Source organism: Oncorhynchus tshawytscha, linkage group LG11 (genome assembly GCF_018296145.1).
Source record: "Oncorhynchus tshawytscha isolate Ot180627B linkage group LG11, Otsh_v2.0, whole genome shotgun sequence".
NCBI lineage: Eukaryota > Metazoa > Chordata > Actinopteri > Salmoniformes > Salmonidae > Oncorhynchus > Oncorhynchus tshawytscha.
In genome coordinates, this window is record NC_056439.1 from 29,316,626 (window position 1) to 29,333,276 (window position 16,651).

Genomic DNA, 16,651 nt, shown 5'->3' on the forward strand with positions numbered 1-16,651 from the left:
CGTTTTAGAATTTGATTGTACTATATTTAGAAAGCATATCCGTCATTTCAAGCCTCATTCATACATTTGTGTAGAATAGCAAATGCATCATAAAATATTTAATATGTGTATCATATTTGTACTGTGTACTTGAGCGTGTGTCCTCGAAAGTGACTACACCTCAGCAATATTTTTTTTTAAATACCAGAAAGGTGGGATTTTAATCTTTCTTGGAGTATTCTGCATTACACATGATTGTTTATTGCCATCTCATTATAAATAATTACTTGTGGGTACATAGATTATAATTTAGATGACATTTTCCCTTGAACCACATTAACAGCCTTGTCGTTTACACGATAGGCATTTCAAGTGAGTCAGGCTGCCAATTCTTCCAGGTTAATGTCCCTATATCCCCTGGAAGACTGTCAGTTTTGATAATAGTTTGTGATAAGGATTTAAGGGAAACACCATTCTTTGATATCCTCTGGGATACCATTGAGGAAGCATGTTGTGTATGGGACTGTCCATTGAAAAAGATCAAATAAATACCATCCTAGGTCTCTAATGGGGCCATCCAAAACGCATTCAAATTGACTTGCTGATTACTGTATGTGTTGTGAATTACTGTACATTTTGGAATTTCCAATATCGGAGTACTACTCTCACAACCCAAAAAGACTGTTAGGGGATTTCCCTTCTCAGCGGAAGAAGCACAATCACTGATAGCCTTACTGCCGTTGTCTCCATCTACAGGGCACTAATGGTTCTAAGTCTTTCCATTAGGCATTTTTGATGAGGATTAAAACACTTGACCTGAAAATGAAAAACTTTGGGTAGTTTTAATTCCAATTTCTCTTAAGAGTAAATAATAACTTGCCATATAGTACCTTTTTAAAAAGTTGACAAAGACATGTAAACAGGGTTCCAAATATTGTGCAGTAGAGTGAGAACCTGATGGTCATGTTGTTTAGAATGGGGGTCGTTATTGTCCTCTACCTGAGACTTCCCAGTTCCCACACTCAGCAGTAAAAAAGGCAGCCATACCAGGCTGCAGACCTGGTTTGGGACAGGGAAATGGAGTACACTTCCTGGCTTGCCTCCAGAACTTCCCAGGTCTGTCTCTGTGACAGTCCTCCCTTCCAATGCAGCAGGGTAGGCAGGTGCTCCATAGTACTACAAGAGAGGTAAACATATAACAATACATCATATTGGAGATATCAAGCCTGTACTCAAGCTAATCCCTATGGAGTAAATTAGTCAGTGCTGTGGATCATGCAGACTTTGGAAACCCTGTGGCATACTCATCTGTGTGAAGTGGGGCTGTTTAACTTTGTACTGCTTCTTAACGATTTTATGTTGTATTTTGCATGTTGAATTATTTATGTAATAAAAAGAGCAATTCATTACATGTATGTGAGGCACCTCTGTGTCGTTGACATTTCTCAATTTCTCCTTCATGGATTCAACAATTGTGGTTATTTAGTATTTTCTGCCTTACTCAAGGATTTCCCTTCAATTGGTTAGTCAATGATTCCAAGTAATTGTTACCATTCTGTCAATTAAAATGGAAAGTATACACTCTAAGCACTTGTCTAGCCAACCATGATTTATTTTGTGTATCAGTTCCAGGTAAACACTCACTTTACCAGTAAGCTACACTACCGGTCCAAATTTTTAGAACACCTACTCATTCAAGGGTTTTCCTTTATTTTTGCTATTTTCTACATTGTAGAATAATAGGCCAGTTCATCTGATGCAGCTCTCCATCACTCTCCGTCTTGGTAAAATAGCCCTTATACAGCCTGGAGGTGTGTTGGGTCATTGTCCTGTTGAAAAACAAATTCTAGTCCCACTAAGCCCAAACCAGATGGGATGGTGTATCGCTGCAGCATGCTGTGGTAGCCATGCTGGTTAAGTGTGCCTTGAATTCTAAATACATCACAGACCGTGTCACCAGCAAAGCACCAACACACCATAACACCTCCTCCTCCATGCTTTACGGTTGGAAATACACATGCGAAGATCATCCGTTCACCCACACCGCATCTCACAAGGACACGGCAGTTGGAACCAAAAACCTCAAATTTGGACTCCAGACCAAAGGACCCATTTCCACCGGTCTAATGTCCATTGCTCGTGTTTCTTGGCCCAAGCAAGTCTCTTATTATTGTTATCCTTTAGTAGTGGTTTCTTTGCAGCAATTCAACCATGAAGGCCTGATTCACACAGTCTCCTCTGAACAGTTGATGTTGAGATGTGTCTGTTACTTGAACTCTGTGAAGCATTTATTTGTCCTGCAATTTCTAAGGCTGATAATTCTAATGAACTTATCCTCTGCAGCATCCATCCTTCCATTCCTGTGGCGGTCTTCATGAGAGCCAGTTTCATCATAGCGCTTGATTGTTTTTGCGACTGCACTTGAAGAAACTTTCAATGTTCTTGAAATTTTCCGTATTGACTGACCTTCATGTCTTAAAGTAATGATGGACTGTCATTTCTCTTTGCTTATTTGAGTTGTTCTTGCCATAATATGGACTTGATATTTGACCAAATAGGGCTATCTTCTGTATACCACCCTTACCCTGTCACAACACAACTGATTGTCTCAAATGCGTTAAAGAAAGAAATTCCACAAATTAACTTTTAAGAAGGCACACCTGTTAATTGAAATGCATTCCAGGTGACTACCTCATGAAGCTGGTTGGGAGAATGCCAAGAGTGTGCAAAGCTGTCATCAAGGAAAAGGATAGCTATTTGAAGAATATCAAATATAAAATAAATGATTTGTTCAACACTTCTTTTTGTTTACTCCATGTTTCCATATGTGTTATTTTATAGTTTTGACATCTTCACCATGATTCTACAATGTAGAAACTGGTAAAAATAAAGAAAAACCTTTGAATGACTAGATGTTCTAAAACTTTTGACCGGTAGTGTACCTATGACTTTGGAAGGAGGAAGGAAACCACATTAACAGCCTGGTTGTTAACAGGATAGATGTTTCAAGTGAATCATGCTGCCAATTCTTCCAGGTTAATGTCTTTATCTCCACTGGAAGACTGTCAGTGATTTGATAATAGTTTGTGATAATGATATAAAGGGAAACACCATACTGTCCATTGAAAAAAAAGATAAGCTAAATACCATCCTACCTCTCCAATGGAGCCATCCAAAATGCATTCAAATTGACTTACTGATTACTGTATGTGTACATTTTGGAATTTCCAATATTTGAGTACTACTCTCACAAGCCCAGAAGACTGTCAGGGGATTTCCTTTCTCAGGGGAAGCACAATTACCGATAGCCTTACCTCCTTTGTCTCCATCTACAGGGCATGACTCACTACACATGAAGTCTTTCCATGAGGCATTTTTGATGAGGATTAAAATCACTTGACCTCAAAATGAAAAACATTAGGCAGTTTTAATTCCAATTTCAGACACATATTTATTTTCTTCTTTAAGACATTAAATAATAACTTGCCATATAATACCTTTAAAAAGTTGACGAAGACATGTAAACATAGTTCCCAAATATTGTGTTGTCGGTTGAGAACTTGAGGGTCATGTTGTTAGAGTGGGGTCGTTATTGTCCTTTGCCTGAAACGTCCCAGTTCACACACTCAGCAGCAAAGAAGGCAGTCAAACCAGGGTGCAGACCTGGTTTGGGAGAGGTCAATGGGGTACACTTCCTGGCTTGCCTCCAGAACCTCCCGGGTCAGTCTCCATGACAGGCCTCCCTTCCAGCGCAGCAGGGCTGGAAGGTGCTCAGCAGCACTACAACAGAGATAAACATTTATCAATACATAATATTGGAGATATCAAGCCTGTTCTCAAGCTAATCCATATGTAATAAAATTACATTCAGTGCTGTGGACCATGCAGACTTTTGAAACCCTATGGTATACTCTGTTTTACCTTGTATTGGCGTTGTCCCTCAGTATCTCACTGACTATTATCTTGAGACTTTCAATGTCGCTGCACTCCAGCACTTCTCTCACTTTAATCAGTATCATGTTCCACTGTTTAACATCAGGATTCTGAAAAAAATCACTAATGTCAGTAGAAGAATGTTGACCTTTTAAAGTAATTACACATTCTGAGAAGAACCAGCTGCATCTTATCAGGTAGAAAGGAGGCATTTATAGTAATTGGTGTCCAACAGGACTAGCTTTTTCACCAGGACTGAGAAGATGGAGTGAAGGAGTTCGGCATCATGCATCACTCTTTTGTTCACATAATCCCATCTCTTCACCAGCTTCCCATGGTTACTCTGCACCAGGTGTTGGAGGTACAGAAGGGTGATGCACTGATAGGCTTTGTTAATCACAGTCTGCAGAGAGAAGGGACAGAGATGTATAAAATAATATACTGGAAAGAACAAGAGAGAAGTGTTGAGTATTTCACATTACAGTTTCGTTATAAGAATGTAATAGGTGGGGTCTCCCGGGTGGCACAGTGGTCTGTGCCACCAGAGACTCTGGGTTCTAGTCCAGGCTCTGTCGCAGCTGGCCGCGACCGGGAGGCCCATGGGGCGGCGCACAATTGGCCCAGCATTGTCCGGGTTAGGGAGGGTTTGGCCAGCAGGGATATCCTTGTCTCATCGCGCACCAGCAACTCCTGTGGCAGGCCGGGCGCAGTGCACGTTGACCAGGTCGCCAGGTGTACGGTGTTTCCTCCGACACATTGGTGCGGCTGGCTTCCGGGTTGGATGGGCATTGTGTCAAGAAGCAGTGCGGCTTAGTTGGGTTGTGTTTCGGAGGACGCATGGCTCTCGACCTTCGCCTCTCCCGAGTCCGTACGGGAGTTGCAGCGATGAGACGAGACTCTAACTACTACAAATTGGATACCACAAACGTGGGGAGAAAAAGGGGGTACAAAAAAGAAGAGGAATGTAATAGGAATGCTCTCACACCAGATGTGAACAGTGAACACACCTTTTGCGTATCCTTGTCTTTGGGAAGCTCTTGGAAAATAAATGTAATCTCTTTCATTAGATTTTCCATTTGTTCATCCTCTCTTTTGAAATACTTCTTCAAGGAAATCTGGGGATCACAAAACATTGTAACACAGTTTCCCTTAATTGTTTCAATATAATTTAATAGAAATGAAGATTACAAAATGAATGTGTTTCTAGGATGAAGTTCATATTGGAAGTGGGAACTTGTGGATTTTGAACAGATAGGCTTGTCTTGCTATAGTATTTCTATAGGGGGGGTTAACCTGTGCAAGTTGAATTGGTTTTTCCAAGAAAGAGCTTCCAACCCCTTAAGTGTTGATATGGTTTTAACACAGTCTAAGCTTGTGTCATCTTTGGCAATCCTTGAAATATACAACCTGCAACAGATACATAATCATAATGATTATCATGATTCAACAACAATACATGAGATTTGATTTCATAGCATAAATATAAACATATAAAACTTACTTGAGTTCAATGCAGGTGTTGAACGTCTTAAAGAAGTGCATTGTACCTGACGTTCCCATTCCTGCTTGTTTCTGAAGGTGCTTCTTTTCAACATTGACATACCTGCACAATAAGAACATTCATTCAACATTTTGCCTGGTCTCAGTGTATTACCAGACAAACAGCAAGACAATGAAACAGTAGAGTGGTACTTAGAAAAGGTGACAACTACCTTTCCACAAAGTCCTGTAGCTCTTGCCAACAGACTATTTGGACTTTGCGCATCAGAGTTTGGCTCATCATCTTTGCTTTCTGGAGAACAGCATTGATGCACTATGTGGAGGAGGAAGAGTCACCGGGAGAGAAAGGGCTTAGTATAGATTTACAGTGATACACTTTATTATCCCTTTACACATCACTGCTGGTTGAAGTACCTGGATGACATCCAGATGCAGTTTGATAAAGGCCTCATCTCCAGAGACACACACCTCTCTACCTGACTCCTCGTTCTGAAGGATCCTCCTCAGTGATGTGGAGATGTCCTCCTACAATGGGTCAGACAGAGAGACTGAAATATGTAAAATCTTCACAGGAACTTCATGGGTTATTATCAAATAAAATAGGTTTAAAAATCAATACATGATGGAAATCTAGCCCTCAAGAAGTGTGCTTGTTTTGAGATGACATCACATCACCTTTAGGTGATTCACCTGCACAGTGGCCAAGAGTTTCTTCTCAGCTTGTGGGATCCAGTCTGTCAGAAGGAGAAGGTCAACTGCATGTAGAGCCTCATCCCAGATGTTGGGGTGTCCTAGCAGCTCCTCACTAGAAAAACAACCCAGAAAATGTATGCCATTACTGCTTTAGTATCAGAATCAGTACTACACCATCATAGTGAGAGTGAATGAGAGAGAGAGAGAGAGAGAGAAAGAGAGAGAGAGAGAGAGAGAGAGAGAGAGTGTGTGTGTGCAGGTGGGACAGAGTACCTCAAGTATGTGCGTAGTACCCAGTCAAGAACTGTGAAGGCCTCTTTTTTTGTGTTGACATGCTGAAGGATCTGCTGTAGACAGTCAAACATACGCTGATGATAGCAAGCAATCAAATGCTTCCGCAACTGAGCCTCTTTGAGCAGGGGTGCCAACCTCAGAAGCTCCCCTTGCACAGTTATTTGCACTTTTATCAGGTAGCCCTCCAGCTGATTCACAGTGTTCCCTGCTGGCAGTTTGGGGAAGTGTTTGTCCACAGACGCTTCAATAAGATGAAAGTACCTTTGGAGCAAGACTTCTGGGTGTGTATCGTCCTTCTTCTGAGCTTCATGGCACATAATCTCTTCTGGTGGCCCCTCCAAATTAGCTTTAAGTCTCTCTTGAGGGCCAACATGGCTGACCCTCAAAGCTTCTGCAAGTACACTGAGCAATGACTGTCCCTTCTCCTGACCCCCCTGATTGCCCAACTCCTGATGATTGTTAAAGCCATTCTCCAAGTAGGGATTCCCATACCCCACATTCCCGGTTTGTTCCTCTTCTGTGAATATACCAATAATGCAATGCATTTGAATGAGTACAGTGCTAAAAACAATATGCAAAATACCATTATAAAACCATTAATGTATTCTTAGTTAATTCATTATAAATTGAATACTGTTTGTTTTGGTCATGCTATTATTACATTAAAATAACAAATTTATCCCAACAAATGTAGACATATCTTCTTGCTTATGGAACAAACATGACGAATGACAAAAACTCAGACAAACAATAGATAGACCATAATAATAATAATAATCTGGACCTCACCATCTGTAGGCAGCGTACTGTTCTTAATCAGAGGACTCCCGTCCTCTATCCCCAATGGCCTACTCTTTCTGCTCATGAAGTTTAATTTCTTCATGGTTTTCTTCTGGGTTGATTGCCTGACACACTGATTGCCACAAAAGGGACCACTGCTGAACTCAACTGGTCCTTAGTCAGAATCCAAGTAGGTGGATATGATGATGGAATATCTTGAGAGGATGTAGCAAGTACATGTACAGTAGTCCAAATGAGGAATACTGTAAGTCACAGTTTGTCAACCAACCACCAATATCCATACAATTGACCGTTTACCAAACTATATAGAGTGGTGCTGGAGCAGGAAATTTCCCATTTTCTGATTGGAGACACCACAGTCAGTGTTGCTTTCAGTTTCTGTGGCCGCATTGTATTGTCCTGCGCACCTATATACCATTACATGTTGAACAATACACTCATTGTGAAGACTTTTTTATGAGAATCCTGTTAATAGACCAACTGATCTGTTAAATGGACTAACTGATGACAGGAAACAAAACATTTTAAGGTAAACATGCTGGAGGTTATAGTCTGAACAAATTAGCATTATGCAGCACTTTCCTATCTGGGTGATGGTATGAATCAACTGTTTTGAATTCCCCAAAACTTTCCCAGGTCGGGAACGTTTTCAAAGTGTGGGGGAATATTTGGTATATTCCTTAATAACAACTGATCTACCTGGTTGTTTCATTCAACGTTTACATAATCAAATTCCCCAACCATGCCTCCTGGAAGGGGCTCTGGATAAACGTGATTGCTAATCCACTCATAACAGGCCCATAACAAGCTGTTGGTCTGGTTTCATAGGAAAAAAATATGAAATATTACTGTAGGCCTATTTGTGTCTGCCACAGTAGACATAATTATGGTTGACTGAGAAATATAATTTATTGAAGTATGAAACCAAAGGCTGTTTGTTTTATAACAGGTAACCAGAGATGTGGGTGGGGCAGTGGGTATGGTAGTGCTTGTGTATCAGGATAAAGGGAATTTTCCCAGGTGAACGCTAAACTTTTCCCCTTATTGTTGACATGACAATCATGATTATTCAAAGATGAGATAATGATGATGCAATCATTTTATCAGTACCAAAGAGGAAGAGGCAAAGCCATAGACCACCTTTGTCAGTACTAATCACAAGGGGACATGCTGTTGTGGGCACTGAGCTAGACATGTACGGTGTCTTCAGAAAGTAATCACACCCCTTGACTTTTTCTACATTTTGTTGTGTACAGCTTGAATTTAAAATGGATTCAATTGAGATTTGTGTAACTGGCCTACACACAATACTCCATAATGTCAAAGTGGATTAATAATAAATAATAATACAAAAAAAGTCAATAAGTATTCAACCCCTTTGTTATGGCAAGCCTAAATAAGTAAAAGAATGTGCTCATTAAGTCACATAATAAGTTTCATGGACTACTCTGTGTGCAATAATAGTGTTTTACATGTTTTATGAATGACTACCTCATCTCTGTACCCCACACATACAATTATCTGTAAGGTCCCTCAGTCGAGCAGTGAATTTCAAGCACAGATTCAACTAAAAAGACCAGGCAGATTTCTCAATGCCTCTCAACAAAGGGCACCTGTTGGTAGATGGGTAAAAAATAAAAAAGCAGACATTGAATATCCCTTTGAGCATGGTGAAGTTATTTATTACACTTTGGATGGTGTATCAATACACCCAGTCACTTCAAAGATACAGGCGTCCTTCCTAACTCGGTTGCCGGAGAGGAAGGAAACCGCTCAGGGATTTCACCATGAGGCCAATGATGACTAAAACAGTTAGAGTTTAATGAATGTGATAGGAGAAAACTGAGGATGGATCAACAACATTGTGGTTACTCCACAATACTAACCCAATTGACAGAGTGAAAAGAAGGAAACCTGTACAGAATAAATATACAGTTGAAGTCAGAAGTTTACATACACTTAGGTTGGAGTCATTAAAACTTGTTTTTCAACCTCTCCACAAACTTCAAAATAAATCAGTCCTCAGTCAGACCTCAGAAAAAAATTGTAGACCTCCACAAGTCTGGTTCATCCTTGGGAGCAATTTCCAAATGCCTGAAGGTACTACGTTCATCTGTACAAACAATAGTACGCAAGTATAAACACCTTTGGACCATGCAGCCTTCACCCCGCTAAGGAAGGAGACGCGTTCTGTCTCCTAGAAATGAATGTACCTTGGTGTGAAAAGTGCAAATCAATCCCAGAACAACAGCAAAGGACCTTGTGAAGATGCTGCAGGAAACAGGTACAAAAGTATCTATATCCACAGTACAACAGGTCCTATATCGACATAACCTAAAAGGCCGCTCAGCAAGGAAGAAGCCACTGCTCCAAAACCGCCATACAAAAAGCCAGACTAGGGTTTGCTACTGCACATGCTGACAAAGATCGTACTTTTGGAGAAATGTCCTCTGGTCTGATGAAACAAAAATAGAACTGTTTGGCCATAATGACCATCGTTATGTTTGGAGGAAAAAGGGGAATGCTTGCAAGCTGAAGGACATCCCAACCGTGAAGCATTGGGGTGGCAGCATCATGTTGTGGTGGTGCTTTGCTGCAGGAGGGACTGGTGCACTTCACAAAATAGATGGCATCATGAGGAAGGGAAATTATGTGGATATATTGAAGCAACATCTCAAGACATCAGTCAGGAAGTTAAAGCTTGGTCGCAAACGGGTCTTCCAAATGGACAATGACCCCAAGCATACTTCCAAAGTTGTTGCAAAATGGCTTAAGGACAACAAAGTCAAGGTATTGGAGTGGCCACCACAAAGCCCTGACCTCAATCCTATAGAACATTTGTGGGCTGAACTGAAAAAGTGTGTGCGAGCAAGGAGGCCTAGAAACCTGACTCAATTACAGGAGGAATGGGCCAAAATTCCCCCAACTTATTGTGGGAAGCTTGTGGAAGGCTACCCAAAATGTTTGACCCAAGTTAAACAATTTAAAGGCAATGCTACCAAATACTCATTGAGTGTATGTAAACTTCTGACCCACTGGGAATATGATGAAAGAAACAAAAGCTGAAATAAATCATTCTCTCTACTTTTATTCTGACATTTCACATTCTTTAAATAAAGTGGTGATCCTAACTGACCCAAGACAGGGAATTTGTACTTGGATTAAATGTCAGGAATTGTGAAAAACTGAGTTTAAATGTATTTGGCTAAGGTGTATGTAAACTTCCGACTTCATCTGTATTCCAGAACATGCACATGTTTGCAATAAGGCACTAAAGGAAAACTGCAACAAATATGACAAAGAAATTAGCTTTATGTCCTGATTACAAAGCTTTGTTTGGGGCAATTCCAACAACACATCACTGACTACCACTCTTCGTATTTTCAAGCATGGTGGTGGCTGCATCATGTTATGGGTATGCTTATCATCGGCAAGGACTAGGGAGTTTCTTGGGATAAAAAGAAACATAATAGAGCTAAGGACAGGCAAAATCCTAGAGGAAAACCTGGTTCAGTCTGCTTTCCAACAGACACTGGGAGACAAATTCACCTTTCAGCAAGACAATAACCTAAAACACAAGTCCAAATATACACTGGAATTGCTTACCAAGATGACATTGAATGTTCCTGAGTGGCCTAGTTACAGTTTGAAAATCTATGGCAAGACCTGAACATTTTTGTCTCGCAATGATCAACAACCAGTTTGACAGACCTTGAAGAATTTTATAACGAATAATGGGCAAATATTGCACAATCCAGGTGTGCAAAACTCTTAGAGACTCACAGCTGTAATCGCTACCAAAGGGGATTCTAACATGTGTTGACTCAGGGTGTTGAATACTTATCTATTCAAGATATACTGGTGTTATTTTTCATGATTATTTGTTTTTACAAATGTTAGACTTTTTCTTCCACTTATTGAGTATTTTTGTAGATCTTTGACAAGAAATTACAATTAAATCCATTTAAATCTCACTTTGTAACACAACAAAATGTGGAAAAATTCAGGGGGTTTGAATACCTTCTGAAGGCACTATATTTTGGCGTTGGGGGACTGCAGGGGAGTGATATGAGGGAGGGTCCTTCACCAAATACATTTGAATTGAAACTGCATAGAGAAAGTTGTTTTTGTTTGTGTAAACTAACTTCCAGTATTCTCAACATCAGTACTATTTCATTGAATAGTTTAACATGTGTGTTGTTTTTTTATTTGCTTGATATGGTCATTGTGTGTAAATAGAGAGAACTCTAGTGAAGGATTAGACAGAGAGGATTAATTACTTCCTCCCTGTCTCTGATGCACACTCCACTACATCAACCCCATCGAAGAAGAAGGATTTCTCCAATGGATGAAAGGGGAGGGCGGGGATAACCAGTTGTGCAGACAGTTCACATTTTGGCTACAGAGGAATTTATCCCATCAGACATAGGTCTAGCATTGAAAGAGAAGAATGAGGAGGCATTTGCAACATTTCCATGGAAACTTACTCCCCACACCAGTGTGTCGCCAGTGTTTTACATTAATGTAAATTCAAGTGTAATTGTGTTTCCAATAGGAGTGTGAAACTAAAAACTTGGGGAGAGCAAAATCAACAACCACTGCATCATCTAAATTAAATCACATTTTTATTTGTCACATACACATGTTTAGCAGATGTTATTGCGGATGTAGCAAAATACTTGTGTTTCTAGCTCCAACAGTGCTGTGATATCTAACAAGTAATATCTAACAATTTCACAACAATACACACATTACACACAAATCTAAAGTAAAGGAATGGAATTAAGGAAATATAAATATTTGGATGAGCAATGTCAGAGCGGCATAGACCAAGATGGTTATTTTGTGCAAAGGTGTTCAAATTCACAGTGAGCCATTGTTATGTAGATTTTATTTTTTATTTTATTTATTTATTTCACCTTTATTTAACCAGGTAGGCTAGTTGAGAACAAGTTCTCATTTGCAACTGCGACCTGGCCAAGATAAAGCATAGCAGTGTGAACAGACAACACAGAGTTACACATGGAGTAAACAATTAACAAGTCAATAACACAGTAGAGAAAAAAAAGGGGAGTCTATATACATTGTGTGCAAAAGGCATGAGGAGGTAGGCGAATAATTACAATTTTGCAGATTAACACTGGAGTGATAAATGATCAGATGGTCATGTACAGGTAGAGATATTGGTGTGCAAAAGAGCAGAAAAGTAAATAAATAAAAACAGTATGGGGATGAGGTAGGTAAAAATGGGTGGGCTATTTACCGATAGACTATGTACAGCTGCAGCGATCGGTTAGCTGCTCAGATAGCAGATGTTTGAAGTTGGTGAGGGAGATAAAAGTCTCCAACTTCAGCGATTTTTGCAATTCGTTCCAGTCACAGGCAGCAGAGAACTGGAACGAAAGGCAGCCAAATGAGGTGTTGGCTTTAGGGATGATCAGTGAGATACACCTGCTGGAGCGCGTACTACGGATGGGTGTTGCCATCGTGACCAGTGAACTGAGATAAGGCGGAGCTTTACCTAGCATGGACTTGTAGATGACCTGGAGCCAGTGGATCTGGCGACGAATATGTAGCGAGGGACAGCCGACTAGAGCATACAAGTCGCAGTGGTGGGTGGTATAAGGTGCTTCAGTGACAAAACGGATGGCACTGTGATAAACTGCATCCAGTTTGCTGAGTAGAGTGTTGGAAGCAATTTTGTAGATGACATCGCCGAAGTTGAGGATCGGTAGGATAGTCAGTTTTACTAGGGTAAGTTTGGCAGCGTGAGTGAAGGAGGCTTCGTTGCGGGATAGAAAGCCGACTCTTGATTTGATTTTCAATTGGAGATGTTTGATATGAGTCTGGAAGGAGAGTTTACAGTCTAGCCAGACACCTAGGTACTTATAGATGTCCACATATTCAAGGTCGGAACCATCCAGGGTGGTGATGCTGGTCAGGCGTGCGGGTGCAGGCAGCGAACGGTTGAAAAGCATGCATTTGGTTTTACTAGCGTTTAAGAGCAGTTGGAGGCCACGGAAGGAGTGTTGTATGGCATTGAAGCTCGTTTGGAGGTTAGATAGCACAGTGTACAAGGACGGGCCGGAAGTATATAGAATGGTGTCGTCTGCGTAGAGGTGGATCAGGGAATCGCCCGCAGCAAGAGCAACATCATTGATATACACAGAGAAAAGAGTCGGCCCGAGGATTGAACCCTGTGGCACCCCCATAGAGACTGCCAGAGGACCGGACAGCATGCTCTCCGATTTGACACACTGAACTCTGTCTGCAAAGTAATTGGTGAACCAGGCAAGGCAGTCATCCGAAAATGAGATGAGGGCTGAAAAGTACCAGTGGCCTGGCTTTGGCCCCAGGTGAAAGTGGATCCACCGGAGCCATGGCCCAGTGAGACACGGGTGCTGGTGGAAACAGAAAAGTCTGCCTTTTGGGTAAAACACTGGGGTAAATCCTGTATGAAAATGAGCCATCTGGGAGAATCTCAATAGCATACTCCTCAAGTCTTCTCTTCTTGCCATCTTCTCAAATCCCATTGGATGAGAAAGCCAGAAGTCCATCCCCTCTGACCTTTTCCAATGGGTTTTGAGAAGGAGGCGAGGAGAAAGGATGCAAGAGCCTTTTGTCATTTGGGAAAAAGCTTGTCAACCAGCCTCTATCTTCAGTGACCTAGAAACCAATAAGTTGTCGGTGGTTGAGGAGAAGTCGATTTGTTAGTAGTCGAACAGAAGATTGTCCTCCCCTCCTTGATAGCCATCTTTCATCAAGGATGGTCATGTGTATCCTACCGGAGTCCTTCGCGGAAGAGTTTTGATATCTGCCACACCCCCTTTGAAGCAGTTGTTGTTTTATGGAAGGAGAAGTATGCTATGTATCCTTTTATCTATAAAATGTCTTGCAACACTAGCTACATTTCTTTTATCAATATACACATTTATTTGGGGATTTCACCCCTGTAAATGTAATTTCATACAAGTGGATTTTCGTCAATGTTCCTTCTACCCGCCGCCTATCCTCGATTAGGCCTACCTTTGACCTTTTTCAAAAGGAGAGAGAGGAAGGAGGAGAGAGGACGCAGGAGTTTAGCAAATCTAATTGAGAAGGAGTATGGAGTTGAGATTCTCCCTCTGAGTGGGACCAATGGCGTTGAGGTACAGGCAACTCAGAAAGATGGCGGAAACTGGAGACGGTGATGAACTTCAAACTTATGGTGGTAAAAGCAAGGAAGATTGGACAATGGTCCAAAAGAATAGAAAACGGACCAAAGTAGTGCTGGGAAACAAAACAGGTCATTCTGCGAATGCCCCTTCTTATCTTGCAGGAGTGTGGTTTGTTGAGGAGGGGAGGATTGAGTTGCCAAACCTGAGGAATCAATTTGAAATATCCAAGCTGGTGGAAAGAGTGATGGGTGAATGCAGTGAGGATTACAATAAGTGGACTTTTTTTGATTTCGTGTACTTGATTTGAGAAGGTTACCATGTCGTGCGTAGCTCTTCAGTGCAGTGCACCTCTCAAGGGGGTAATATCTGGCGTTCATAGGAAGTCAAGATGGAAGAAATAACAAATATCCCTGGAGTGATTGATGCACATTGGATGAATCAAGTAGTTAATGGAGAGAAAGTGAAGAGTCTATCTGTAATTTGTTTTTTGAACCGGAGTCCCTACCTACCGAGGTGAAGAGCGTTTGTCCTAAGATTGTTGCAGTGTAATCACTATAGTGCCTTTGGACATGTGGAAAGTGTCTGTAGATGAAAGAAGCAAAGGAGTGAAAGTTGTAGAGATCACATTGAGTGTGGTTTGAGTTTTGATCGTGTGAAATATTTCAATTGTGGTGGGAACCATGTAGCTTCATGTTTGGCGTGCCCGACGAGGGTGAAAGTAAATGAGGTGGCTAAAGTCAGGGCCAACCAGAACATATCATATGCAGCAGCTGCCAAGAGGGTTGAGGAGGCGAATGGTCCTGAAGGGCCAACGGTGGTGGATAGGCATTCACTACAGGCAGCAGGGGTTGGCTCTCATCATCAGGACCCAGATATTCTATAGGTTAAGAAGGTGGACTTTGTCCTTATGGCTATGGTGATCAACGGCACTGCCAAAGTGGAGAAAAAGTCTTGACAGATGGACATCATTGTGGATGCGGCCGAGCGGTTTCTGAGATTGGAGGACTTCTCGGCGATGGAGTTACATGAAAGGCTGTCACGAGCTGTACTACCCCGAGTGAGGAGATATGGAACTTTGAAGGATGGAAGAAGTGGGAGTCTGTTCTCTTTCAGTTGGTCACTCTGTATAACATACTATGGGGAGTCAACAACCAATCACATTCACCTGAAGAAAACTAAAAACATGCCCAAAGGGCAGAGCCCATCCCCGGAATAATAACTACTAGTTGGCACTGCAGAGTGGCTTCCTGGCTATAACACCATGGCTAGCATTCATTTCCTCAATTCTTCGCTCTTCAGCTCACACAATTTACAAGTGTCTTAGGTGTCTGTTAGTGGGGAGAGATTATTCGTCCACCTAGATGTTGCGAGTTTGGGGTCTAGTTATTGGTTTTTGTGTTTGCTAAAAGCAAACTACTTTCTGCTCATGTAGCTAATACTTCCTTGCTTGGGTAGGATTTGTGTTTGCTAAAAGCCTAGCACTTCTGCTTTGCTTGTGTAGTTTGTGCTTCCTTGCTTGAGTAAGATGGCCAGTGGTAAGAGTAAGCCTAGGGCATGATACTCACAAGTGCTGTCCTGTTTGCCTGGGGTGGAAACACACTCAGTATCACCAGAAGAGTTCAGACTTATTTGTTCACTGACTTCTTAGAAAAATTGGGGTTACTGGAGAAGGGCCTCTCTTTTTTAAATCAGTGTTAAGGGGGCCTCCTGGCTGCAGGAGACAGGGAGAGTGTGTGGCTACTCTGAAAGGGGGGTTTGGTCGACAGAACTAAGAGCACTGCATATCAATTACCTGGAGCTACTTGCTGTTTTCCTGGCTGTGAGGAGTTTTCTTACAATAACTACTAGTTGGCACTGCAGAGTGCGTCATCAAATGGCACGAGTGATGGGAGACGCCATTTTGATATTATTAGTTAAGACATATGCAAATGTGTGTGTATGATAGCATGTTAATCTTTCTACATGGAAACCAAGTATTTGATACGATTCAGCTCCAGCCCTTACCATAAACCCGTCCTCTCCAATTAAGGTGCCACCGACATCCTGTGATACAGGCCTATATTTTCATAAGTGCAAGGTAACTGCAATAGACAGGTCGGAATGTCTTACTGAAATACGGGACAGATCAACCTTTTTGTTCTACATTAGTGGTGTTTGGTTGCGGGAGACCGGACAAAGGCCAAAATTGCGGACTGTTGCTGCGTTCACATGCTATTCGGAACTAAGAAACTCTGAAATTTCCGAATTGCTAACTGGTTGCAGTTAAACACGTGTTGCGATTAATGATTCTGCAA

At 41.5% G+C, this 16,651-nt stretch overlaps 1 protein-coding gene and 1 long non-coding RNA gene across 2 annotated transcripts; both read right to left on the bottom strand.

Annotated features, from left to right (window-relative positions):
- Positions 1-3,365: 3,365 nt before the first annotated feature.
- si:dkey-196h17.9 lies at positions 3,366-5,018 on the bottom strand. Its single transcript, XM_042330589.1, has 4 exons — positions 4,920-5,018; positions 4,163-4,315; positions 3,901-4,022; positions 3,366-3,759 (listed from the first exon to the last, which is right to left on the bottom strand). Exons 1-4 carry the CDS (start codon positions 4,986-4,988, stop codon positions 3,606-3,608), a joined length of 498 nt encoding a protein of 165 aa, XP_042186523.1. The 5' UTR covers positions 4,989-5,018; the 3' UTR covers positions 3,366-3,605.
- A 130-nt stretch (positions 5,019-5,148) lies between these two features.
- On the bottom strand, positions 5,149-5,929 carry LOC121847820. The gene is made up of 4 exons (XR_006084684.1): positions 5,827-5,929; positions 5,625-5,725; positions 5,414-5,515; positions 5,149-5,319 (listed from the first exon to the last, which is right to left on the bottom strand). It is a non-coding gene; the product is annotated as an uncharacterized LOC121847820 (long non-coding RNA).
- Between the last annotated feature and the right edge of the window lie 10,722 nt (positions 5,930-16,651).

What these genes read in the sequence shown, in the direction of transcription:
- si:dkey-196h17.9 (XM_042330589.1), bottom strand. Translation starts at nt 4,988, where the DNA reads ATGGAAAATCTAATGAAAGAGATTACATTTATTTTCCAAGAGCTTCCC. An exon ending in AAGACAAGGATACGCAAAAG is followed by an intron (nt 4,316 to 4,919) that starts GTGTGTTCACTG and finishes TTCTCTCTGCAG; the next exon opens with ACTGTGATTAACAAAGCCTA. An exon ending in AGGGACAACGCCAATACAAG is followed by an intron (nt 3,760 to 3,900) that starts GTAAAACAGAGT and finishes TCTCTGTTGTAG; the next exon opens with TGCTGCTGAGCACCTTCCAG.